We start from the raw sequence: 25,903 nt of genomic DNA on the forward strand, positions 1-25,903 counted from the left end.
ATAGTATTTCATTCATGTGGGTTGGAAAGTCATTATATGATACTACCAGAGGTGGACAGTAATAAAGTACATTTACTTGAGTACTGAACTTAAGTACACTTTGAATATCTGTACTTCACTTGAGTATTTTTTTGGAAATGTATGACTTTAACTTCACTACATTTGAAAGACAAATATTGTACTTTTCACTCCACTACATTTCTATCAAGGTCCTCGTTACTCGTTACTATGAAGCAGCTTTGAAACTGGATGGTTTTTCTTTTCTTTTCTAAAACGTGACTGGTTTTTTTGCAGATGACACTGAGACACTAAAGTAATCACTAGGGTCACGTCACGTCCATAGACTGTATAAAATCAAGCGCAATTATTTCTCATCAGCTTTATTTGAACTCGATCAGTTGATGGCAGAATGGAAGGAGGCCGTTCTTCTGGAGAACGTACACACCCGTGGCCATACCTAGAACCCATGTTTCAGTTTTCTGAAAGGATTAAAGATTTGTTTAATTTTAAACGTTTGCTTTGTTTGCCTAAAACGAACCACATCATGGCCTCCAAAAACTCACCGTCCAACCTGCGGAAGCATATTGAGGTATGTAAATGTTTTATTCCAAGAGAAAGCTTGCAATAAAGTTGTCTGTGCTTTTAGAGCTAGCGATAACATTGAAATAGCTATGCAGTCTGGTTAGTCAAATGACTTTCTATGGATTCGCCTGCCAATGAACAATGGATCTTTTTTGTCAATTCAGTTGTGTTTCATTTTGTAACGTTCTACCAGGCATTTATTCTACAGGTTCTACAAGCTAGTCAGTATATCCAGTCGGTTGCTGCAGAGGCATGAGTTATTATAAGCATTGTGGCAATAATACAGCAACGCATTGACAGAAAATGTACTTTTAATACTTAAGTATTTTTAAAAGCAAGCACTTCAGTACTTTAACTTGAGTAAAAATTTGACTGGACAACTTTCACTTGTAACGGAGTAACATTTGACCAGTGGGATCTATACTTTCACTTAAGTAATGAAGTTGGGTACTTTGTCCACCTCTGGATACTACCTGAAATTCCTACTCATGTACCATTCACCATATTTTCTTGATTATAAGTTGTCCAGAAAATAAGGGACCCCCCCCCCCCCCCCAATTTTGTCTGCTTAGAAGAAAGATATATGCCGCTTCAATGTATTGATTTTTATTTGTGTAGGGTTTTTTTTTTTGCTTCTAAATGCCCCTGAGTTGTTATCCATACTGCTTTCAATAAATAGGAACACTACTTGAGGACATAATGTATTAAGGAACAATGAGGCCTTGATTAAAATGTATCCTTCACTTATTTATTTTGTGAAGAAAAATAACCTTGCAGGTAGTGGACTTTCCTGATTGTGAGCTGCTTGATTTTTTTCTCCCACTAGCTGTCGGACTAATTAATGCCACAGGGTTAAGGTAAAAGGGAGCCAGGAAGCCACTGCTAGGATGGCAAATATTTAGTTGAAATAGTACAATGTCACATAAATGCCCTTGGCTCATTATAATGGAGAGCATGGATTAGTCCAGTGACCCTTTTACTGCTGCATGTTTTCCATACCAAGATACACTTCACTATCGCAGGAATTCTTCAGATAAACTTTTACATCTCCAAAGAAGATAAAAATGTGATCTCGTTCCGTGACTGGTACAATTATAGTAAGCAATACTCCACTAAAGTTATGGTAGAAATTCCCAATGATTTTATGATGTATTTGCAAGGGATGTAACAATATACTCCGACCATGATACGATTCGATACGATTCATGATACTGGCTTCATGATTTTGATTCAGTTCGATTCTCAGAATATTTTGAACAGAATTTGAATGAAGAAAAATTATGAATCATAAAAAATGCAAAACAATGTACATTTTTTTGCCTGTATAAAACCAAATTAATTTTAAAAAATTGTGATAAACCGAGGGTTTAATATTGTAAACAAAATGTACTTGAGGTTCATAATATCTTATAAACAAACAAACAAATAAATAGGTGGCACAGTGGTGTAGTGGTTAGCACTGTTGCCTCACAGCAAGAAAGTCCGGGTTCGAGCCCCATGGCCGGCGAGGGCCTTTCTGTGTGGAGTTTGCATGTTCTCCCCATGTCCGCGTGGGTTTCCTCCGGGTGCTCCAGTTTCCCCCACAGTCCAAAGGCATGCAGGTTAGGTTAACTGGTGACTCTAAATTGACTGTAGGTGTGAATGTGAATGGTTGTCTGTGTCTATGTGTCAGCCCTGTGATGACCTGGCGACTTGTCCAGGGTGTACCCCGCCAATGTGAATTGTATATTTTTGCATCACAATGCATCATGTCACAGTATACCGTTACACCCCCAGTATCTGCATAATACTTGAAGCCAGATTTACAAAGCAGAGCAAATTAATGTGAAGCCACAAAAAAAAGTGCCAGTTAGAGTGGCCAGTTCTGCAAGTCATCTACTAACAATGTGCAAATTAATGAACACAGATGCAGCCAGTTCATTTTAATAATAACCCATGCAATCTACCAAGAGCAGCGCAAATTAGTGTAAGGTCTCAAACAGGTGCGTGACTCCTTCGACTTGGAGGTTCGAGGTCATCTTTAATTTCCTCCAGCAAATTAAGAATCATGTGCCTTGGCAATTGATATGTTCTGATAACGTCTTTCTCTGGCATTACAAAATTAACACAAGTGGAGAAAATTCTGTCCCTTCTACCACGAGCTCTGTTCTCAGCAGCACCTGCTCCTAGTGAGAACTATTGTAGCCATGCAAGTGCAAAATGGGTTCAGACGTGCTTTTTTTCAGTGTGAAATAATGGCACAATTAGCGGTAAATTGACTACTGCAAACCATGTTGCAGGATTCATTTAAATACTCTCTCCCCCAAATTTTGTGGTCTGAAAGGGAAACTCCTACAAAAAATATATGCGATGGGGCCAACCGCAAAAATAACTGTCCCCACACCTTTCCATCGCTAACTTTTCACTGAGTGTCTTTAGTAAATAACTCGACAGTTGTTTTTTTTAAAGCCATAAGAGGGTATATTACTGTTTATTCTATCCACATTCACTGGATATGAGCAACTGTGCGCTCTGATTGGCTACTCTACGACTAGGATATCAGCTCATATACCGTGAGTAGAAAAAAAACCAAAATGGCAGAGCATGTTGCTGAACCAACCGAGGACAAAATAAAAACTCTACTCGAAAACAAACCCCCCAAAATACAAAAAAAGCAACAAAATATGGAATGAAAATATTTGAGGGTAAGAACTTTTTTTTCAATTGCTATAGCGTTTTTCACAAATTGCTACTGTCATTGGGCTCTTGCTGTTGTTTGTGCCTATGGCCCAAATAGCAGTATAGAGTATCCGGCCTTCTTGGAGTCCCTGGGAGAGGTACTGAGGAGTGCTCAGACTGGGGACTCCATTGTGTTACTGGGGGACTTCAATGCTCACGTGGGAGATGACAGTGACACCTGGAGGGGCGTGGTTGGGAGGAACGGCCTCCCCGATCTGAACCCGAGTGGTGTTTTGTTATTGGACTTCTGTGCTAGTCACGGTTTGTCCATAACGAACACCATGTTCGAGCATAGGGGTGTCCATAAGTGCACGTGGCACCAGGACACCTTAGGTTGGAGGTCAATGATAGACTTTGTAGTCGTTTCATCTGATCTCCGGCCCTATGTCTTGGACACTCGGGTGAAGAGAGGGGCTGAGCTGTCAACTGATCACCACCTGGTGGTGAGTTGGATCCGCTGGCGGAGGAGGAAGCTGGACAGACCTGGCAGGCCCAAACGTATGGTGAGGGTCTGCTGGGAACGTCTGGCCGAGCACTCTGTCGGGGAGGTCTTTAACTCCCACCTCCGGGAGAGCTTTTCCCAGCTTCCGAGGGAGGCGGGGGACATTGAGTCTGAGTGGACCATGTTCTCTACCTCCATTGTGGACGCAGCTGTTCGGAGCTGTGGCCGCAAGGTCTCCGGTGCCTGTCGTGGCGGCAATCCCCGAACCCGGTGGTGGACACCAGAAGTAAGGGATGCCGTCAAGCTGAAGAAGGAGTCCTATCGGGCCATGTTAACCTCCAGGACTCCCGAGGCAGCTGACGGGTATCGGCAGGCCAGGCGTGCTGCAGCTCGGGCAGTTGCGGAAGCAAAAACTCGGAACTGGGAGGAGTTCGGGGAGGCCATGGAGAAGGACTATCGGTCGGCCTCGAAGAAATTCTGGCAAACCGTCCGGCGCCTCAGGAGGGGGAAGCAGTACTCTGCCAACACTGTTTACAGTGCGGGTGGGGAGCTGTTGACCTCGACTGGGGACATTGTCGGGCGGTGGAAGGAATACTTTGAGGATCTCCTCAATCCCACCGTCATGTCTTCCACTGAGGAGACTGAGGCTGATGACTCAGAGGTGGACTCGTCCATTACCCAAGCCGAAGTCACTGAGGTGGTTTGCAAGCTCCTCGGTGGCAAGGCACCGGGGGTGGATGAGATCCGCCCTGAGTATCTCAAGTCTCTGGATGTTGTGGGGCTGTCTTGGTTGACACGCCTCTGCAACATCGCGTGGCGGTCAGGGACAGTGCCTCTGGAGTGGCAGACTGGGGTGGTGGTTCCTCTTTTTAAGAAAGGGGACCGGAGAGTGTGCCCCAATTATAGGGGAATCACACTTCTCAGCCTCCCAGGGAAGGTTTACTCCAGGGTACTGGAGAGGAGAATTCGACCAATAGTCGAACCTCGGATCCAGGAGGAACAATGCAGTTTTCGTCCTGGTCGCGGAACACTGGACCAGCTCTATACCCTTCATAGGGTGCTCGAGGGTTCATGGGAGTTTGCCCAACCAGTCCACATGTGCTTTGTGGATCTGGAGAAGGCATTCGACCGTGTCCCTCGTAGTATTCTGTGGGGGGTGCTTCGGGAGTATGGGGTTCAGGGCTCTTTGCTAAGGGCTGTCCGGTCCCTGTACGAACGGAGCAGGAGTCTGGTTCGCATTGCCGGCAGTAAGTCAGACCTGTTCCCAGTGCATGTTGGACTCCGGCAGGGCTGCCCTTTGTCACCGGTTCTGTTCATAATTTTTATGGACAGAATTTCTAGGCGCAGCCAGGGGCCAGAAGGAATCCTGTTTGGGAACCACAGGATTTCATCTCTGCTTTTTGTGGATGATGTTGTCCTGTTGGCTTCTTCAAACCAGGACCTTCAGCATGCACTGGGGCGGTTTGCAGTCGAGTGTGAAGCGGCTGGGATGAGAATCAGCACCTCCAAGTCCGAGGCCATGGTTCTCGACCGGAAAAGGGTGGCTTGCCCTCTCCAGGTTGGTGGAGAAGTTCTGCCTCAAGTGGAGGAGTTTAAGTATCTCGGGATCTTGTTCACGAGTGAGGGAAGGATGGAGCGTGAGATCGACAGGCGGATCGGTGCAGCCTCCGCAGTGATGCGGTCGCTTTACCGGTCCGTTGTGGTGAAGAAGGAGCTGAGCCAAAAGGCGAAGCTCTCAATTTACCGGTCGATCTACGTTCCGACTCTCACCTATGGTCATGAGCTTTGGGTAATGACCGAAAGGACAAGATCGCGGATACAAGCGGCCGAAATGAGTTTCCTTCGCAGGGTGGCTGGGCGCTCCCTTAGAGATAGGGTGAGAAGCACAGTCACTCGGGAGGAGCTCGGAGTAGAGCCGCTGCTGCTCCACATCGAGAGGAATCAGCTGAGGTGGCTCGGGCATCTTTTTCGGATGCCTCCTGGACGCCTCCCTGGGGAGGTGTTCCAGGCATGTCCCCCCGGGAGGAGGCCCCGGGGAAGACCCAGGACACGCTGGAGGGACTATGTCTCTCGGCTGGCCTGGGAACGCCTCGGTGTTCTTCCCGAGGAGCTGGCCGAGGTGTCTGGGGAAAGGGAAGTTTGGGCTTCCCTGCTTAGACTGCTGCCTCCGCGACCCGGTCCCGGATAAAGCGGAAGAAGACGAGACGAGACGAGATTTTGCTGATTTGTTTACTTTCTAAGCAGAAATGATTTTGTCAGATGTTTTGTAAAAATATTTTATTTATCGAATTTGCAAAAAATAAAAATGCTCTGTTTCTCAAAACCCGGTGAATGTGGATAGAATAAAACAGTTATTCCACTATACCTACCTAGTCAGTTACAGTGGTGCTTGAAAGTTTGTGAACCCTTTAGAATTTTCTATATTTCTGCAGAAATATGCGTATGATGTTTACACCCTAGCTGACTATTCCCTTACCTGTTCCTGACCTTAAACTCAACCTCAACAACAGCGGAACCATACAGTCGGCTATACCATTCTTGTCTCATTTGTTTTTGATTCTTAACCATTTCTCCTTTGCACTCTCAGACATAATCACCTTGTTGCTGTAGTGGGACCATCAAGGGCACAACTTTGGTGAATTTATATTATATACAGTGGTGCTTGAAGGTTTGTGAACCCTTTAGAATTTTCTATATTTCTGCATAAATATGACCTAAAACATCATCAGATTTTCACACAAGTCCTAAAAGTAGATAAAGAGAACCCAGTTAAACAAATGAGACAAAAATATTATACTTGGTCATTTATTTATTGAGGAAACTGATCTAATATTACATATTTGTGAGTGGCAAAAGTATGCGAACCTCTAGGATTAGCAGTTAATTTGAAGGTGAAATTAGAGTCAGGTGTTTTCAATCAATGGGATGACAATCAGGTGTGAGTTTTATTTAAAGAACAGGGATCTATCAAAGTCTGATCTTCACAACACATGCTTGTGGAAGTGTGTCATGGCACGAACAAAGGAGATTTCTGAGGACCTCAGAAAAAGCATTGTTGATGCTCATCAGGCTGGAAAAGGTTACAAAACCATCTCATCTGTGGATTGGTAGAGTTTGGACTCCACCAATCCAGTCAGACAGATTGTGTACAAATGGAGGAAATTCAAGACCATTGTTACCCTCCCCAGGAGTGGTCAACCAACAAAGATCACTCCAAGAGCAAGGCGTATAATAGACAGCGAGGTCACAAAGGACCCCAGTGTAACTTCTAAGCAACTGAAGGCCTCTCTCACATTGGCTAATGTTAATGTTCATGAGTCCACCATCAGAAGAACACTGAACAACAATGGTGTGCATGGCAGGGTTGCAAGGAGAAAGCCACTGCTCTCCAAAAAGATCATTGCTGCTCATCTGCAGTTTGCTAAAGATCATGTGGACAAGCCAGAAGGCTATTGGAAAAATGTTTTGAGGACGGATGAGACCAAAATAGAACTTTTTGGTTTAAATGAGAAGCGTTATGTTTAGAGAAAGGAAAACACTGCATTCCAGCATAAGAACCTTATCCCATCTGTGAAACATGGTGGTGGTAGTATCATGGTTTGGGCCTGTTTTGTTGCATCTGGGCCAGGACGGCTTGCCATCATTGATGGAACAATGAATTCTGAATTATACCAGCAAATTCTAAAGGAAAATGTCAGGACATCTGTCCATGAATTGAATCTCAAGAGAAGGTGGGTCATGCAGCAAGATAACGACCCTAAGCACACAAGTCGTTCTACCAAAGAATGGTTAAAGAAGAATAAAGTTAATGTTTTGGAATGGCCAAGTCAAAGTCCTGACCTTAATCCAATCCAAATGTTGTGGAAGGACCTGAAGCGAGCAGTTCATGTGAGGAAACCCACCAGCATCCCAGAGTTGAAGCTTGTTTGTACGGAGGAATGGGCTAAAACTGCAGGACTGATCAACAGTTACCGGAAACGTTTAGTTGCAGTTATTGCTGCACAAGGGGGTCACACCAGATACTGAAAGCAAAGGTTCACATACTTTTGCCACTTACCGATATGTAATATTGGATCATTTTCCTCAATAAATAAATGACCAAGTATAATATTTTTGTCTCATTTGTTTAACTGGGTTCTCTTTATCTACTTTTAGGACTTGTGTGAAAATCTGATGTTGTTTTAGGTCATATTTATACAGAAATATAGAAAATTCTAAAGGGTTCACAAACTTTCAAACACCACTGTATCAGCTAATGTACGACTCAATTTTGTGGAATAACTGTTAAATATTAGGAAATTTGAGAGCTATCATTGAACAAAATTGCATTATATTTCATTTCTGATATTCTTTATACAAAGCAGTTTCTTGTATCATTGACGGTCTTTTGATCATTGTATAGTAAAGTAGCTTCATTTAAAAAATAATTTCATTTCTTTTGAAAAACGATCTCTTCCTTACTGAGCTTGCATTTTCTAGTTAATTACCAAGCTTTTTGATGGCCTCATGCATGACAATTTCCACCATTTCACAATGACGTTAAAGCCCAGTGCCTTATGCAGAGTCCTTTTATTAGGCAGTACCAGGCTATTGCATATTATGGCCACATCAAGTCCTTTTTTTTTTTTTTGTCTGCATCTCCTCATTTACATACATCTGGGCCTAAATCTTTTGATCCCTACTATAGCTGTAGCTGTGATTAAAACCCCATATCTGAAATTCACCCGTGTAATAATCCTAAGTCTTAGAATCCCCAAATGATTATAAGCACCAGATGGCTATTACCAACATGTGGCCTAAAATTCAGCACATTGTGTTAGATGCCTGAAGATATCTTGGTGTCTGATAAGGCTTTAAACCTCAGAGACAAGGATGAGCATTTCTGGGCTGCGCTCCAATATTGTTACGATGTGATAAACAATGCAATAGGCTCAGCTCCTTCTCATCAAGAGACAGTTTTAAATAACACCTTTAATTTGGCCGAATAGGTTCACTTTGGTTTAGGGTGAAAAACAATGCTCAAAGAGTTATTCATCACTCTGAAATGATATTCCTCATATTTCAACACTGATGAAAGATTGATGAGCTGATGGCACGCGCTGTGTGGTGGGGAGCTGTGGGAATCATACAGCCTTCATTATTAACAAGAAGTTTTTACAGATTCGCAGCTGCAGCTCGGCGAGAACAACATCAGAGCTTTGAGAGCAGATCGGGTCATCTTTCTCGATCACTGCAGATGAAGAAGTACGTGCTTAATCAAATGTCATGTTAAGCCAATGGCAGATGTGTCCGTGATGTCTTCTTTCCTCTTCAACCCATCCTCAAACATTTCTTTTAACCTTCTTATTATAACCAAACACTGATTTTACAAATACGGCTCTAAAGTAAAAAACAATTTTGTCTTACAGTGCATCATGATTTCATAATGTGCCTTTAAAACAGACTCTTCTTATTGACTGAAAGCAGGAGGGATGATTAGACAAAACTTATTACTTTGGCAAATGAGAGGATACACAATGCTCCTGAGATCACCATTCACCCAAAAGTAACAAGACAGTATAATATACCTATATAGTAGCTAGAAAAGTCATTAAAATAATAATAATAATAGGGTGGCACGGTGGTGTAGTGGTTAGCACAGTCACCTCACAGCAAGAAGGTCTGGGTTCGAGCCCCATGGCCGGCGAGGGCCTTTCTCTGCGGAGTTTGCATGTTCTCCCCGTGTCCACATGGGTTTTCTCCGGGTGCTCCGGTTTCCCCCACAGTCTAAAGACATGCAGGTTAGGTTAACTGGTGACTCTAAATTGACCGTAGGTGTGAATGTGAGTGTGAATGGTTGTCTGTGTCTATGTGTCAGCCCTGTGATGACCTGCCGACTTGTCCATTGTGTACCCCGCCTTTCGCCCGTAGTCAGCTGGGATAGGCTCCAGCTTGCCTGCGACCCTGTAGAACAGGATAAAGCGGCTAGAGATAATGAGATGAGATGAATAATAATAGGGTGGCACAGTGGTGTAGTGGTTAGCGCTGTCGCCTCACAGCAAGAAGGTCCGGGTTCGAGCCTCGTGGCCGGCAAGGACCTTTCTGTGCGGAGTTTGCATGTTCTCCCCGTGTCCGCGTGGGTTTCCTCTGGGTGCTCTGGTTTCCCCCACAGTCCAAAACATGCAGTCAGGTTTGTCGGCTACTCTAAATTGCCCATAGGTGTTAATGGTTGGGTTAGGTTAACTGGTGACTCTAAATTGACCGTAGGTGTGAATGTGAGTGTGAATGGTTGTCTGTGTCTATGTGTCAGCCCTGTGATGACCTGGCGACTTGTCCAGGGTGTACCCCGCCTTTCGCCCGTAGTCAGCTGGGATAGGCTCCAGCTTGCCTGTGGCCCTGTAGAGCAGGATAAAGCGGCTAGAGATAATGAGATGAGATGAGATAATAATAATAATAACACTTTGTAAGTGAATCAGTGATAACTGTTTTTGGAATGAAAATTAAGCTGGCTAACTAACTTAGAGGACCCATTTTGAAGTTTGGTTTTGAAATAAACAGCTCTGACTGATGTAAACCAAATCTACCCACAATGAATTAAATATATCTGTAAAATTACAGTATGTTTTACAGTGCTGATCTTAATGAGCTCTGTTGTGATAGAGTTATCGGTTACTGACTTATTTTATAGTGACGTAAGTACTTATAAGTTTTTTTTTTTTATTTTTTATTTATGCTAGCAGCGGTAGTGCAAATTGTTACTTTCACTCAGGAAAGTAACATCCATCCATCCATAGCTGCTTATCCTGTACAGGGTCGCAGGCAAGCTGGAGTCTATCCCAGCTGACTATGGGCGAGAGGCAGGGCACACCCTGGACAAGTCGCCAGGGCTGACACATAGAGACAAACAACCATTCACACTCACATTCACACCTACGGTCAATTTAGAGCCACCAATTAGCCTAACCTGCATGTCTTTGGACATGCAGGTTAAAAAAAATTCCCACTTTTCATGGATCATTCCGGTTTGGTGATCAATTGTGGGGGGAAACCGGAGCACCTGGAGGAACATGCAAACTCCACACAGAAAGGCCCCCATCAGCCACTGAATTCAAACCCAGAACCTTCTTGCTGTGAGGCGACAGTGCTAACCACTACACCACCATGCCGCCCTCACTCAGGGTCTTTCTACTTTCTTCTTTCTATTCTCATAACATTTTTAGGACACTATTTCTCCCTCAGTTTTCAACCAATCATCATCAAATTTCACATGAAGAATACCTCTGGGCTCAATTATGTTACTATGACTTTTGGTGCTGATTCAGATCACCAAACCGGAATGATCCATGAAAAGTGGGATTTTTTTTTTCAATCACCTATAACTGTCAATTTTCATGAATTTTTCAATCAGGTTTTTTTTTTATTTTTAATTTTGTTCAGGGCAGCAGGGCACAACTTTTCCTTGACCTTCAATTGACAAATGTCACCCAGCGCAAATTACTGTGACTTAAAGTCATAGTCTCTATCTAGTTTTCTGTATTGCTGTTTCTATCATTTCCTCGAGTTTGAGAAATTGGCAATCATACAAGGAAAGACCTGTTTGACCAAAGGATTGGTGTCTAAATTTCAATGATATTGTACAATTGTTATCAGAATGTTGTGTCTTTTGGACTCTAGCATAAACTTACGGTTTCTTCTAGGCAGAACTGTGTAGTATTCTGTCATTTTAAACGGACTCTTACCTTTGACGATGATTTGCGCAGTGGTCTCGATCATGCCCAATGAGGACATAGCCACACAAGTGTAGTTGGCTGACTGGCGGATGTTGTTGAGCTCCAGCACATTGCGTCCAATGGGCATCTCTTCTTCTTTGGTCAGCTCCGTGTCACCCTTCATCCACTTGACAAAAGGCATTGGTGCGCCGACAGCGACGCATGTGAGGTTGATGCTGCCACCGGGCATCACCTCATGATTGGTGGGAGGAATAGAGAAGCGTGGCGGAACTCGCCTCACTGTTGGAGGAGGAGGAGAGGAAGTGAACAGATGAGAAAAGGAGGAAACTCAGTAAACATACCTTACTGTGACATGGCCCTGGCATGCTAAAAGGGATTTGTATTATCAGATAAATAGCCTTTTTATTACTGTGTTACTATTTTAAAATCATTATGAGACATCTTAGGACAACTTCAGTTAAACACAAATTGTCTAGTGATGCAGAAACTGACAGGGTATTGGATTTTTTAGTATCATGTGATGTCTCCTGGGAAGCATTGGAATGATTTTTTTTTATTCCATCAAGTTATGGTTGATGATAGCTATGTCAATTTCATCACGGGCTTTTCTTAAAACTAAATGTTACAGCTCTTAATGTTCCCACGAGACTCTGCTTGAACTCTGTCTCTCATTAGGCAAAGTACCTCCTTTTGAAAAAATCACTAATGAGCATCCAAATAATAATAATAATAATAAAAAAGTAAAGAACTTGTCCCAAGCAGAAATGTTAACTGGACTATATGATAATGTAAAATGCCACGTTCTGCACGTTCTGCAGTTCCCTGCTATGGATTTCGCTGAGTGCATCTTTATTGTTATCTCCCCTGGGTTTCCCTAAAATGCTGCCAAGCTTTCTACATTATAGGTCTTTTCTGAAGGGACATTACTGCACTCTCTCTGCACATTAAAAACACGAGCCGCTGCAATGTTAATTGCAATTGTGAAATGGGAGCCATGAAGGAAATGTCTCCTGAGACACTGTGTTGCTTTCTGTATTATGAGCTCCAGTTTCTGATCTTCATGGGTGGACCAGTGGATTGGACACTAGATCTTGTACTCACTCTGGGATGAACACTGGCTTATGATTGATGAATATTTCTTGGTATTTCGGTTGGGAGTGTTTATTTATTTATTTATTTATTTTACTAGGTTATTTAAAGGATAAGAAAACCTGAATAGTCAGCTTAAGGCCTGGTCCCACAATACTGATAACTACAACTATAATGATAACTATAAATAAATCAGTCCCCTGTAGTTTATGTGGTTGATGGTCACACCAGACCGATAACGATATCTAGAGCCCAGGGCTGGGTTTATCAGTATTGGTGAGGTTGCTTCTGGAGCAATTTTTCCAGGCCTGGACCTGATCCGATAAACATCTGACCAATCAGGTAATTGTTTACATGTGATGTTATCTGAGCACGTGCTATTTTCCCCGGGCATCTTAGTACATCCTTGCTGAATCATGAAGTCACAGAATGTGGATTCACAGAAAATTAAAAATATAATACAAAGCATGGATCTTTTATTCACTGATATGTGATATTTTCCATGAAATATCAATAGTAAATGAATAAAGTAAACATATAAATGCAGGTGAGATATTTTAATTATGAACTTCAGCAGTCCAAACATTTAATTGTTTTAGACTTCTTAATTTTTTTTATCTGTGATGCATCATCCGTATGAAATCAGGAACCAATCTGTAATACACTGAAACGTCCATGACCAATCCGTAAATTATTAGCGTCCATGATGCATCCGTATTCAAATCTGTAACCACTCTGTATTTTGTATCCTTTTTAATTATATTTCCGTAATCCTTGACCTAGCCGTATTTTATCAACCACCAGAGTATGTACGTGGGTTGTTTTGAAGTCCAGGCTGTACAGTGTGACCCGGAATAATGTGCTACTACTTGGGAAAAAAACTTCCATGACTATTCCTAAGTTGCATGCATTTATTTCCCTGAGTGGCAGGACCAACCGATATTACAGTTGGGATTATAGTGGTGGTGTGACTGCTCCAGACTGGAACTAAATTCAGGCACAGGTATAGTCATAGTTGTAGTTATGGATATAGTTATCAGTGTTGTGGGACCAGGCCCTTAAGCATGACTGCATGAGCCACTCTGACATTAAAATAATTCAACACAGAGGCTCCACTGTTCACGTGGGTTTCCTCTCTGTATTTGAGTCTCATCCCACAACCAGAAACATGCCAAAAGGTACATTACCGATTATTTCAATACATCCTATTCAAACACATTTCATCAGTGTACCAATTTAATGTACAAGATTTAAGACATCTGATTCAACACTATATAGTCAAAAGTATGTGGACACCTGACTATCACACTCATATATGCCCATTCCAAAACCATTAACATGGCACTGGTTCCCTCTTTGCTATTACAATAACCTCCACTCCTCTGCGAAGGCTTTCCACTAGATTTTGGAGGATTGCTGTGAGGATTTGTACTCATTCAGCTACAAAAGCATTAGTGAGATCAGGCACTGATAAAAGCCTGGGGTGCAATCAGCATTCCAGTTTATCCTAAAGGGGTTCAGTGGGGCTGAGATCAGGGCCACTTTACTTCTTCCACTCCAAACATGGTAAACCATGTCTTCATGGACCTCATCCAGGAACCATGTCTTCATGGACCTGGATGGACATCATCCAGGGGTGATGTCAGGATGAAGCAGGTTTGGGCCGTTTAGTTGCAGTGACTGGAAATCTTAATATTACAGCATACAAAGACATTATATACAATTGGACGCTTACAACATATAGGGGAGACTTGGGACAAGTTTTCAGCTTTTGTAGATTGTGTGAAATTCTTTGCAGTTAACAGTCACATTCATATCACATTCGAGAGTATTTACTGTCCCCTTTTGCCACAACATTAGTTTCTCAGCTTGCCATATATACTGGCCTTCAGGCTTCACTTTTCTGTCATTATTTTTTTGCAGAGAGACATGAGACACTGAAGGGAGATATGGGACATTATGTTGGGAGACTTGGGGCATTATGGGGAGACATGAAACAAAAATCAAATACCTAGGCATACATGGTTAATTTTTATTTATTATCAAAACTTGTGGGGCGGCACGGTGGTGTAGTGGTTAGCGCTGTCGCTTCACAGCAAGAAGGTCCGGGTTCGAGCCCCGTGGCCGGCGAGGGCCTTTCTGTGTGGAGTTTGCATGTTCTCCCCGTGTCCGCGTGGGTTTCCTCCGGGTGCTCCGGTTTCCCCCACAGTCCAAAGACATGCAGGTTAAGTTAACTGGTGACTCTAAATTGACCGTGAGTATGAATGGTTGTCTGTGTCTATGTGTCAGCCCTGTGATGACCTGGCGACTTGTCCAGGGTGTACCCCGCCTTTCGCCCGTAGTCAGCTGGGATAGGCTCCAGCTTGCCTGCGACCCTGTAGAACAGGATAAAGCGGCTACAGATAATGAGATGAGATGAGATCAAAACTTGTAACATCCGAACTGTATGAACACGCAGTGCTGGTACAGCGATAGAAAAATGTTAGTTTACCCCAAACCTGACTCGACAAAACAGCTCCATTCTCAAGAAAGAATTAAATAAACTGAATCTTCATGCAGGGACACACCTACATTTTTAACAAAAAATTCTAAACAATTTTATATTTGTAAACCACAAGGGAAAAAAAACGTAACATGATGAACTGTCCCAACTCTCCCCATCTGGCCATTTTAAAAATAAATCCTTAAATATTTTCCCCCAGAATTTAAGTTTAATAAATAATATGGTAACTCTAGGCTACACACTTTAATTCTTAACAAATCCCCAATTCACCAGTGTACATTACATCAGAGAATGGAGGTGAATTGCAAAGTAGGGAATACAAGTTTTGGTTGACAAAAATATTGGACTGCATATACCTTGCCGTAGTGTCCAGCTTTGTGCCTCCAAAGGAAGTTACATCTAACTTCTGATGTAATCAGCTTGGATGTCCTGATTGGTTGAAATCAATTTATGGGAATACAAACTGTCTCACTCTGACTTGCCCATACCGTAGGTGTCAATGTTTGTGCGTGAATGGGTATTTGTCTGGGAGCTGCGACAGGCAGACAGCCTCGTAGCCTACAGGGCGTCAGGATAAAATAAAAATAAATAATAAATGACAAACAGCCCCAAGTCTCCCCTGTCCCAAGTCTCCCCACTCTCTGCTACATTGGTCTGATGGTCAGGTATCCACACACTTTTGGCCATATGGTGTATCTGATTTAATGAATCAGATTCAGCTTGGATCTACTTCAGCCATAGATTAATCAAATCTCTGTATCAAATGTACTGAATCAAAGATATGGATTCGATTCCTCACATCTGCTTTAATCCACCTAATTCAACATACATGATTCAACAAACATGATCTGACAGGTTTACCACATACAGCATCTGACTCAGCACACAAAATACAGGGTGTTTAAAAAAATTGATATCATTTCATCGTCTAATAACTTTGCCAATTCTCGTTCGATTGACCTCAAATTTTAACAGCATGTGTGGAAACAGGTCAAATTTTTATGCTTAATGTTTTTTGTTTTTATCTTCTTAGGTAGGCGGCACGGTGGTGTAGTGGTTAGCACTGTCGCCTCACAGCAAGAAGGTCCTGGGTTTGAGCCCCGGGGCCGGCGAGGGCCTTTCTGTGCGGAGTTTGCATGTTCTCCCCGTGTCCGCGTGGGTTTCCTCCGGGTGCTCCGGTTTCCCCCCACAGTCCAAAGACATGCAGGTTAGGTTAACTGGTGACTCTAAATTGACCGTAGGTGTGAATGTGAGTGTGAATGGTTGTCTGTGTCTATGTGTCAGCCCTGTGATGACCTGGCGACTTGTCCAGGGTGTACCCCGCCTTTCGCCCGTAGTCAGCTGGGATAGGCTCCAGCTTGCCTGCGACCCTGTAGAAGGATAAAGCGGCTAGAGATAATGAGATGAGATGAGATCTTCTTAGGTATAGTAATGCCATTACCTGGAAAAGAAAAGGCGTTTTGTGTGTTAGAGTACAGTCGAACAAGACTGTGCAGTGTGCATTTATGAGAGAATTCTCAAAAAATGCATCAACTGCAATGCAGATTTGGACACGGAACAAAAAGTTCAAAGAGGAAGACTGTCTGTGTGTCTGTGTCTCAGGCGGTGTGCGTACTGAAAATTTGTGAAATCGTTCATGGAATCCACATCCCTTTGAATTTCTCATTCAAATTTTGAGGAATAAATCTTATATTGCTCAACATTAAGCCTGTTCAGTTTCATTTGCCTCAACTATGTAGTTTCTGGGATATTTGCATCTCGAACAATAGCTAATTTCTTTAAACACCCTGTACAACACACCCAATTTGACATATCCAACTCAATAAATCTGATTTAACACATTTCATTAAACTCAAAACACCCAAATAAACCCAATCCAAAGCACCCAATTCAACCAGCCAATTCAGCACATCTAATTCAGTTTCTTCAAACATTTAATGACCTATCAATTTAAAACATCTGAAACCGCTAACCTGATTCCACAGACATGATTAAACAAACCTCATTAGACATACCGGATTTCAACACACCCAACAGCATATGTGATTCAAAATTTCAAATCCACTTCAACATACCCTATTAATCTCAGATGACTTAATATACATGACTCAGCACTTCTGATTAAAAACATTAAATTTTCTTCCAAGATACATCAGGCTGGATCAGGGAACCTGAAACATGACCGCTGTTTGAGAGACACTCAAGAGTACAAGACATTTATGCAATGAGTCATGGGCAACTAGCTCTGCTCCCTGAAAAGGACAGGCTCAAACCTCTCAAGTGCATTAGAAGACTACTGCAGACTAGATTAAGACTAGATTAATCCAGACTAGATTACAGATCATGGACAAAAGTTGCTACATTTAGCAAGCTAGGAAAAAAGTGAAAAAAAAAAAACCTTTAGTTATCATTATTGTATCATTCAAATTAAGTGAACATACAGCATATTTACTTATTATTCTATCCACATTCACTGGATATGAGCAATCGATGTGCTCTGATTGGCTACTCTACTACTAGACTATCAGCTCATATACTGTGAGTAGAGAAAAATAAAATGGCGGAGCGTGTTGCTGAACCAACCGAGGATGAAATAAAAACTGTACTTGAAAGCAAACCTCCCCAAAATAAAAAAAGCAACAAAATATGGAATAAAAGTATTTGATGGTAAGAACATATCTTTTTTTTATTTTTCAAGAATTATTATTATTGCATTTTTTTTTTTTTACAAATTGCTTCTGTCAAGTCGCCAGTTTGTTTACATTCTTAATCTTGACACATTAAAATTTGTTGAAATTTTTTTTTATACTGGTTCAAAAGCTCAAAGAAATTTGAAAATTACATAACTGAAATGTCCAAGGAAGAATTAAATAAATGTATAAAGTGATTCTATACCTCGGCACGACAGCAAGATGGCACTTTCTCCAAAAAAACAACAACACTAAAGTCAATTTGTGCAGCCATCGACAGGTTTTTAAGAAGTCTGCCTAAGTGGAAATGATTTTGTCAGACGTTTTGTATCAAGTTTTTATTTATCAAATTTGCAAAGAATAAAAATAAAAATGCTCTGTCTCTCAAAATCCAGTGAATGTGGACAGAATAAAACAGTTATTCCACTTAATCTCGTCATACACGGCTTATAGCCAACTCAGCGCTACGCACCTCATCGGCTATCAGCTCATGTACGACTCGATTTTGTGGAATAACTGTTACATATAAAACAAACAAATTTGATTTAGTTTGCTAAGTTAATCAATAATTAATAAAACTGTCTCGTGTCCTTTTCACAGAAGGTACACGAATGGAAAACCTGCACATTTGCACTAGCTCCTATCCCTTTAAGCAGGGTCTAAACTGGTACAGCATGGCCAAACTGGACTACAGACAGATCAGGAAGCAAGGTGATTATTAATTGCCCATGTTTACGTGACATGAATGCCATTTTAGACTGGAGGGCTTTTTATGCCCCTGAGGGAAAGCAGAACAGAGAGGCATTCGTGATAGTACAGCGGCTGAGACACAACGGCGCCTTATCACCTGCACCTGGCTGTGCACCATAAAAACACCAAGAAAGTGAAAACTGAGCTGTTAAATGTCACTTTGTTTAGTTTATACACCATAGGAGATGACACAAAACTCTGCCTGTCTCAGAACTAAATCACCTTCTAAATATGTTTCTCTAAATGTTTGGTCCATGTTTCATTTTCTCTTTTTTATATTCAGGTCAATGTTTCTAATTGTATTTTTCATGATCCTTTCCCACTTTTTATGTTTGAGTCATGTTTTTCATTTTTCTGTTTAGTGCAATGTGTAATTTTTCCTTTTTTATGGTTGGGTCAGTGTTCTTTTTCTCCTTGTATGTCATGGAGCCCAATGTCTCTTTCTTCTCTATTTTATGCTTAGGGCATGTTGCATTTCCCTTTTTTATGACAGACCCAAAGGCCCCCCCCCCCTTTTATATTTGAGGCAAACTATCCATCCATCCATCCATCCATCCATCCATTATCTGTAGCTGCTTATCCTGTTCTACAGGGTCGCAGGCAAGCTGGAGCCTATCCCAGCTGACTGGGCGAGAGGCAGGGTACACCCTGGACAAGTCGCCAGGTCATCACAGGGCTGACACATAGACACAGACAACCATTCACACTCACATTCACACCTACGCTCAATTTAGAGTCACCAGTTAACCTAACCTGCATGTCTTTGGACTGTGGGGGAAACCGGAGCACCTGGAGGAAACCCACGCGGACACGAGGAGAACATGCAAACTCCACACAGAAAGGCCCTTGCTGGCCACGGGGCTCGAATCCAGGACTGAGGCAAACTACTTTTTACCTTTTTATGTTTCCATTTTTCCTTTTTATTTCTGGCCCGTGTCTCTTTTTCTCTCTCTTAATTTTAGGCCATTTATTTCCCCCATTTTACATTTGGGCTATGTTTCTTTTTTCTTTATTTATGTTTGTGCCAGTAATAATATATAGGCGATTTTCATGTGTGTATGTATGTGCGGGTCTTGGGCTATATTATTTTATCTTTCAGCCAGCCGACGGTACTAGTCAGTGTGTAAGAGAGCACACAGTCTCAGCACCCTGGCTGGAGGTTAAGGGAGGAAGAAGAGACCACGTTAGTCCATGTTAATTCACATTAGTCATCATACACACAGAGAACAGATGTTACCTATGGACACCATGGATATGGAGAATGGACATGTTATGATGGCTGAGTTTATTCAGTTGGAATGAGTTAGAGAAGACAGCGTGATGGTCCAGAATACCACCAACTCATTTTGCTAAAGAGAGTTTTTGAAATGCAGACACACACACACACACACTAGTCTAGTCGAGTAAGCATGCTACAGGAAGAAGAGAGAGTTAAAATGCTGGAAGGAGATGCAGAAGATTAAAGGGAAGGGTGGTCCATACACGCACACACACATACACACACACACTTTCTCCAGCATGTCAGACAGCAGCACAAGCAGGAAGCAAAGCAGCCTGAGCCACAATCAACAGAGCATGCACCTGTGACTGAATGAATGAATGAATGAACAAATGAATAATAAACAAAACTGCCCATTAATGGTGAACAGAGCAACAGAAACAGTTCTGACTCTAGTCAGATTGACACAAATGAAAATTCTCTGCACTGATCAAAAAACAACCTTGATCTTCAGTTAGCATGTCAAAACAAGCCTCGATTCGAGCAATGACTCTGCATTTCCAGGAGATGTCAAACAACAGACTAATGCCACACAGATCAGAACAAATGTTTAATCATGATGCTGACATAAACCAGGGCGTCTGCAATGATGGGACAAAAGTAAAGATGAAGAAGAACAACTTTATTTATCACATGTACACTTAAGCACAGTGAAATTTCTCCTCTGCTTTTAACGCATCTGAAGCAGTGAACACACACAAGCAATGAGCACACACACGTATCCAGAGCAGTGGGCAGCTATGCAACAGTGCCCGGAGAGCAGTTGGGGGTTAGGTGCCTTGCTCAAGGGCACTTCAGCTAACATGGGCCATGGCTGCCCCATATTGTCTTTGGAGCATCCAGAGGAAACCCACGCAGACACGGGGAGAACATGCAAACTCCACACAGAAAGGCCCTCGTCAGCCGCTGGGTTTGAACCCAGAACCTTCTTGCTCTGAGGCGACAGTGCTAACCACGACACCACTGTGCCGCCCAAGATGAATAGAAAGGAACTTTGATGAGTGCACTAATAGAGAAAATTCCTAACTTTATGCATGTATGAGGGTATTTTACATTTAAACCACAGCACTGTTGAATTCTGAAACCTGATTGGTCAAAAGGTTTGATTAAGCAAGCGATAATGCACAACGAGCCAGTCATTAGTGTGTGATAAACCCAGACAGGGTGATGCAGGACCCTGACAGGAAGGGGTTTATTTCACAATGATTACCAGCTCACTGAACATTATACCACTTATTACATGGCTACTGACAAGAGAAATCAATATGACACAAAATATGGACTTAAAACAACTTTATTGATTTTAAAAATGATTATAGTGCTTCTGTTAAAAATGATCCATTAGAGCTTGTGGTTTGAATTGCGTCCATAGCCTTCTTAAGATTAGCTGACTTAGTGTTATAATTCACGTTAAACTGAACGTTAAAATTAATATTAGAAAAAAATCTTCCATGGTGGTTTTTGATGGAGTAACTTTTTTTTTTTTGCCACCATAGGATGTTGTGAATGAGCTGACGTTGTTAATTTGATTATTACAGCAACAATATTTACCGGACTTCTTTCTGTGAATTGATATGATTGGACATGGGCCTCCGAAGTCGATGATCAGAACTGTGTCAATTTGCTATTAATAGCAGTGGACTTCCATTCAGAAATAACAGACTGTAGAATGCCGTAATTGACCAGTCAGAATCGAGTATTCAACAAAGCTGTGTAATGATTTTCAATAACAGTATAGTTCTGACAGTAGTTTCAGATGCCATTCAAAAGACACTCTTTCATTCTGACATGTAGACTGTGTTCAACCAGAACCCTGGCTTACAGAGACAGATCAGCATATGTACAAGAAACCTGAGCAGAGAAAGACACTTTCTCTCTGTACTTGTCTCAGGATTGATTTTCATAGCTGGAGCCAGAACCAACACAACCCCTTCCAAATTAAACAATCAGTTCTTTTTATCCGGCTTAAACACTTCCAAACTCAAAAAGCTCTTTGGCATTTACTCAAACGATGATAATAATATGTCCCATCCTCAAATACTCTGAGCTACGAAAAGGGAGGATAATTACACTCTGCAATTGAGACTCATCCGTAAACAAGTTTTGCTGTGTGACCTTGGAGATTCAGTGCCTTGTGACATTGCAAAGGCAACCTGCTTATGAAAACGGAGACAGAATGTACTATAAGGTAAACTTTTGTACATAGTAGCTAAACATAATAATATAAAAAACAGTCCTGCCCACATCTCTAGGTTAAAGTGCCCATCAAATCAAAATATTATGGACACCTATATGCCTGTCTATAATAAAAGAAAGTCTATTTCTCATCTCATCTCATTATCTCTAGCCGCTTTATCCTTCTACAGGGTCGCAGGCAAGCTGGAGCCTATCCCAGCCGACTACGGGCGAAAGGCGGGGTACACCCTGGACAAGTCGCCAGGTCATCACAGGGCTGACACATAGACACAGACAACCATTCACACTCACATTCACACCTACGGTCAATTTAGAGTCACCAGTTAACCTAACCTGCATGTCTTTGGACTGTGGGGGAAACCGGAGCACCCGGAGGAAACCCACGCGGACACGGGGAGAACATGCAAACTCCACACAGAAAGGCCCTCGCCGGACCCGGGGTTCGAACCCAGGACCTTCTTGCTGTGAGGCGACAGCGCTAACCACTACACCACCGTGCCGCCAGAAAGTCTATTTGTTAGACAATACATACAGTATCAGTCAAAAGTTTGGACAGGCCTATTCATTCATATGTTTTTCTGTAGTTTGACTATTTTCTACATTGTAGAACAATACTGAAGACATCAGAAGTATGAAATAACATCTGGAATATAAATGAGATTATGTGGTAAACAAAAAAATTGTTAAACAAAATAAGTTTCGTATTTTAGATTCTTTAAAGTAGCCACTGTTTACCTTGATGACGCTTTGTACACTATTGGCATTATCTTAACCAGCTTCATGAGGAAGGAATGCTTTTCAGTTAACAGATGTGCCTCATCAAAAGTTAATTAGTGCAATTTCTTGCCTTCTTAATGTGTTTGAGATCAAATAGTAAATAATAATATAGATACTTAACCAGTACCTAAAAGCAGAGCTCCTGATGAGTGTATAAGCAAAATATTTGCAAGGGCACAAAATCAACCTGAATAGAATAATAATATTATAGCATATGAGCCATTGAATTGTGTCGTGTCGTGTATTTCACATCAGTGAATTGCTGCATTGTCTTGTGACAGTGAAACCAATAATGAGATGCACATCACAGTTATGAATACATATTTATTCCTTTCTTTGACACTGCATGCCATGTGTCAGAAACAACACCATGACAGACTCTGCTTGCTGGGTGCCTGGTGGACAGCAGTGAACCAGCGCTTTCACTTTACATCATTACTATATAGTTACGATCGAAAATCAAACTTGATATGTCAGAGTTTTCTGGTTACATCTGTCACATCAACATGTGTTGTTATTTCTTGAATGATTTTGTTTTTCTGTGAATAAATTTATTTCAATTAAAGGTTGGATTTTTCTCATTTTTTCAGTGTGAGATGAAGCTCCTTCACCAAAAGATGAATTTTTTTCTAACCCTTTTTTACTCATCTTTACAAGGGGTGTCAGTAATCATGGAGGGCACTGTATGTGCATAATATGTAATATATACAATATATTACATATATATATTTGATCTCAAATTTGATCCCAAGTTTTTGGATTCTACAATTAAAGGCTTTGGGAAATAAGAGTCTGCCTCAAAACGTTGGAATTGTAAAACAGAAATTGATTTGCTTGGGTTTGGCTCCAGTGAGAGTAAGATAATCTGCTGTCACTGTCTGATAAATGCCTTTCTCCACACCACAAACATCAGTAGTTTGGCAGTGTTTTACTTTGGAGACAGCAAAGCACAAAATAAAATAGAAAACTGGTAATGATAAACTGACTTATAATAAAACAGTGCCTATATTAAAGCATATTAAGGCTAAGCATCTCAACGTGTGATTAACATTAGCCCTCCAAATTTGATTTTGAAAACGACAGAGACAACCCTCCTCAACACACACACATCCATTCATTCATTATCTATACCACTTATCTGTCAGGGTCATGGGGAAGCTGGAGCCACATCCTGATGACATTGAGTGACATTGAGCAATCTATCGCAGGGTTAACACAGAGACAAACAACCATTCACACTCACATTCACATCCGTGGGCAATTTAGAGCAGCCACTTGACCTAATCTACATGTCTTTGGACAAAATAAAATACCTGGGACTGTCAGAGAAAACCAGAGGACCCAGAGGAAACCCACACAAGCACAACATGCAAACCCCACATAGAAAAGCCCCAGTCGCCTGCGAGGTTTAAAACCAGAACCTTCTTGCTTGGAGGAAACAGTTCTAACCTCTGCACCACTGTGTCGACCACACAAGTATCCAAATTACCATAAAACAACAATTAGATTAAGCAAGGACAACTTGTTCTACATCAAGTTAAGCTGGAGGTAGAGTTGCTTTTTAACCACATATTCATATAGACAATGGATTGTGTCATGAACGTAATTGTTCACATACTAGCCTGTCTACTATGTGTGTTACTGGAGGATTCCACTAGAGGGCACACCAGAGAACTCAGACAGACAATCTAGAACTTGCATTTGCAAGAAAGGATTTGCATGATGTAAACAATAAACATGGCGACAAGTCACATCCCCATACTGTCCCTACTGTTCATGTGCATTTTCCCCTTACACATATCCCACAATCCACTGCGCAGTTGGGAACTTCCAGTGGTCAGGCCCAGGCTGCTGATAACGGTACAAAACCCAATATTGGGCGATATAATCAGTTTCAATGTTCAAATATTGAATGTTCAAATATTATTACAGGTTTACATGCTCTCACATATTTTTTCAAGATTAATACTGCTTGAAATGATTGCACATTTACTGTTTGTCATCACTGTAAATGTACACTGTTAATGCTGTTGGCCAGAGTTATAGTGCTGAGTAGCTGGAACATGTATTTCGTATAAACAATGTAGAGTGTGAAAGTGAAAGGGCTGTATGGGCGATAATATAAGGATGACCAATTAAAAGTTTCTGTGCTGATGAAAAATACCATGGAACCAGTAATTAGACATATAAAAGCAATCTAATAACATCACATTTCAGCTTGCATCTGATATTTGAACATCAAAACTGATTATATCGCCAAATATTGGTTTTTGTATTGTTATCAGCAGCCTGGGCCTGACCACCGGAAGTTCCCAACTGTGCAGTGGATTGTGGGATATGTGAAAGGGGTGAATATTGCATCTTCCAGACACCTTCATTTCTGAAGATGTGTACAACCAACACACCAAACAGACGTGTTGCTCATTCAAAAGAAGAACAAGGAAGCCTAACTTGCTTTCCTGACTAGGTATCTAATGTGAGAAAAATAGAAGATACTAACTGGAATGAAGCTACAGCATATATATATATATATATATATATATATATATATATATATATATATATATATATATATATATATGAATGGAAAATGAAAGATAATGGACAGAAGACAAAATATCAACAGGCATGGCTAAACAATTAAAAGGCAGAGCATCCATGCAGCATGCAAAGACTGTTGGGAAAATTCTGGGGCAAATGAGGTTGGAATTGGAGGAAACCAGGAGGCAAAGGAGGGAAAACAGGGATAAAAAGGGGCAGAAAAGGGAGGTTAAGTTGTAGTAGAAGCCCTGGGCGGGACTGAAGAAGAGAGCCTGACTGTGATCCACAGGCCCTCCATGGAGATCAAGAGAAGGAGAAAGAAAGGACCCACCTTCCCGCTGGTCTGAGAGTGGGGAGTGGAGTGAGTTTTGATGGCAGGATGCGATGGAGACAGAGGGAGGGAAGGAAAGAAAGAGAGAGAGAGAGAGAGAGTAGAGGAAAAGAGGGAGAATGAGAAGATAAAGAGAAACAGAGAGAGTAAAACAGGCAAATATTCTGCACTGAAACACCAAGGTCAAGCACACACACACACACACACACACACACACACACACACACACACCTTGTAGCACAGAGATATGCACATCTCTTTAAGATCTAAACATGACAGAGTTTAAAGATAACTTA

General features: G+C 41.6%; 1 protein-coding gene across 5 annotated transcripts in view; it reads right to left on the bottom strand.

Moving 5' to 3' along the window:
• ptprfa (protein tyrosine phosphatase receptor type Fa) overlaps nucleotides 1-25,903 on the bottom strand; it is a 498,031-nt gene that overhangs the window by 168,992 nt on the left and 303,136 nt on the right. For all 5 annotated transcript variants that reach the window (XM_060919685.1, XM_060919687.1, XM_060919683.1 and 2 more), the window contains exon 7: nucleotides 11,461-11,730. In XM_060919685.1, the coding sequence (XP_060775668.1) occupies nucleotides 11,461-11,730 (270 nt within the window). The remainder of the gene's footprint in view (nucleotides 1-11,460; nucleotides 11,731-25,903) is intronic.

Source organism: Neoarius graeffei, chromosome 4, assembly GCF_027579695.1.
Source record: "Neoarius graeffei isolate fNeoGra1 chromosome 4, fNeoGra1.pri, whole genome shotgun sequence".
Taxonomy (NCBI): Eukaryota; Metazoa; Chordata; class Actinopteri; order Siluriformes; family Ariidae; genus Neoarius; species Neoarius graeffei.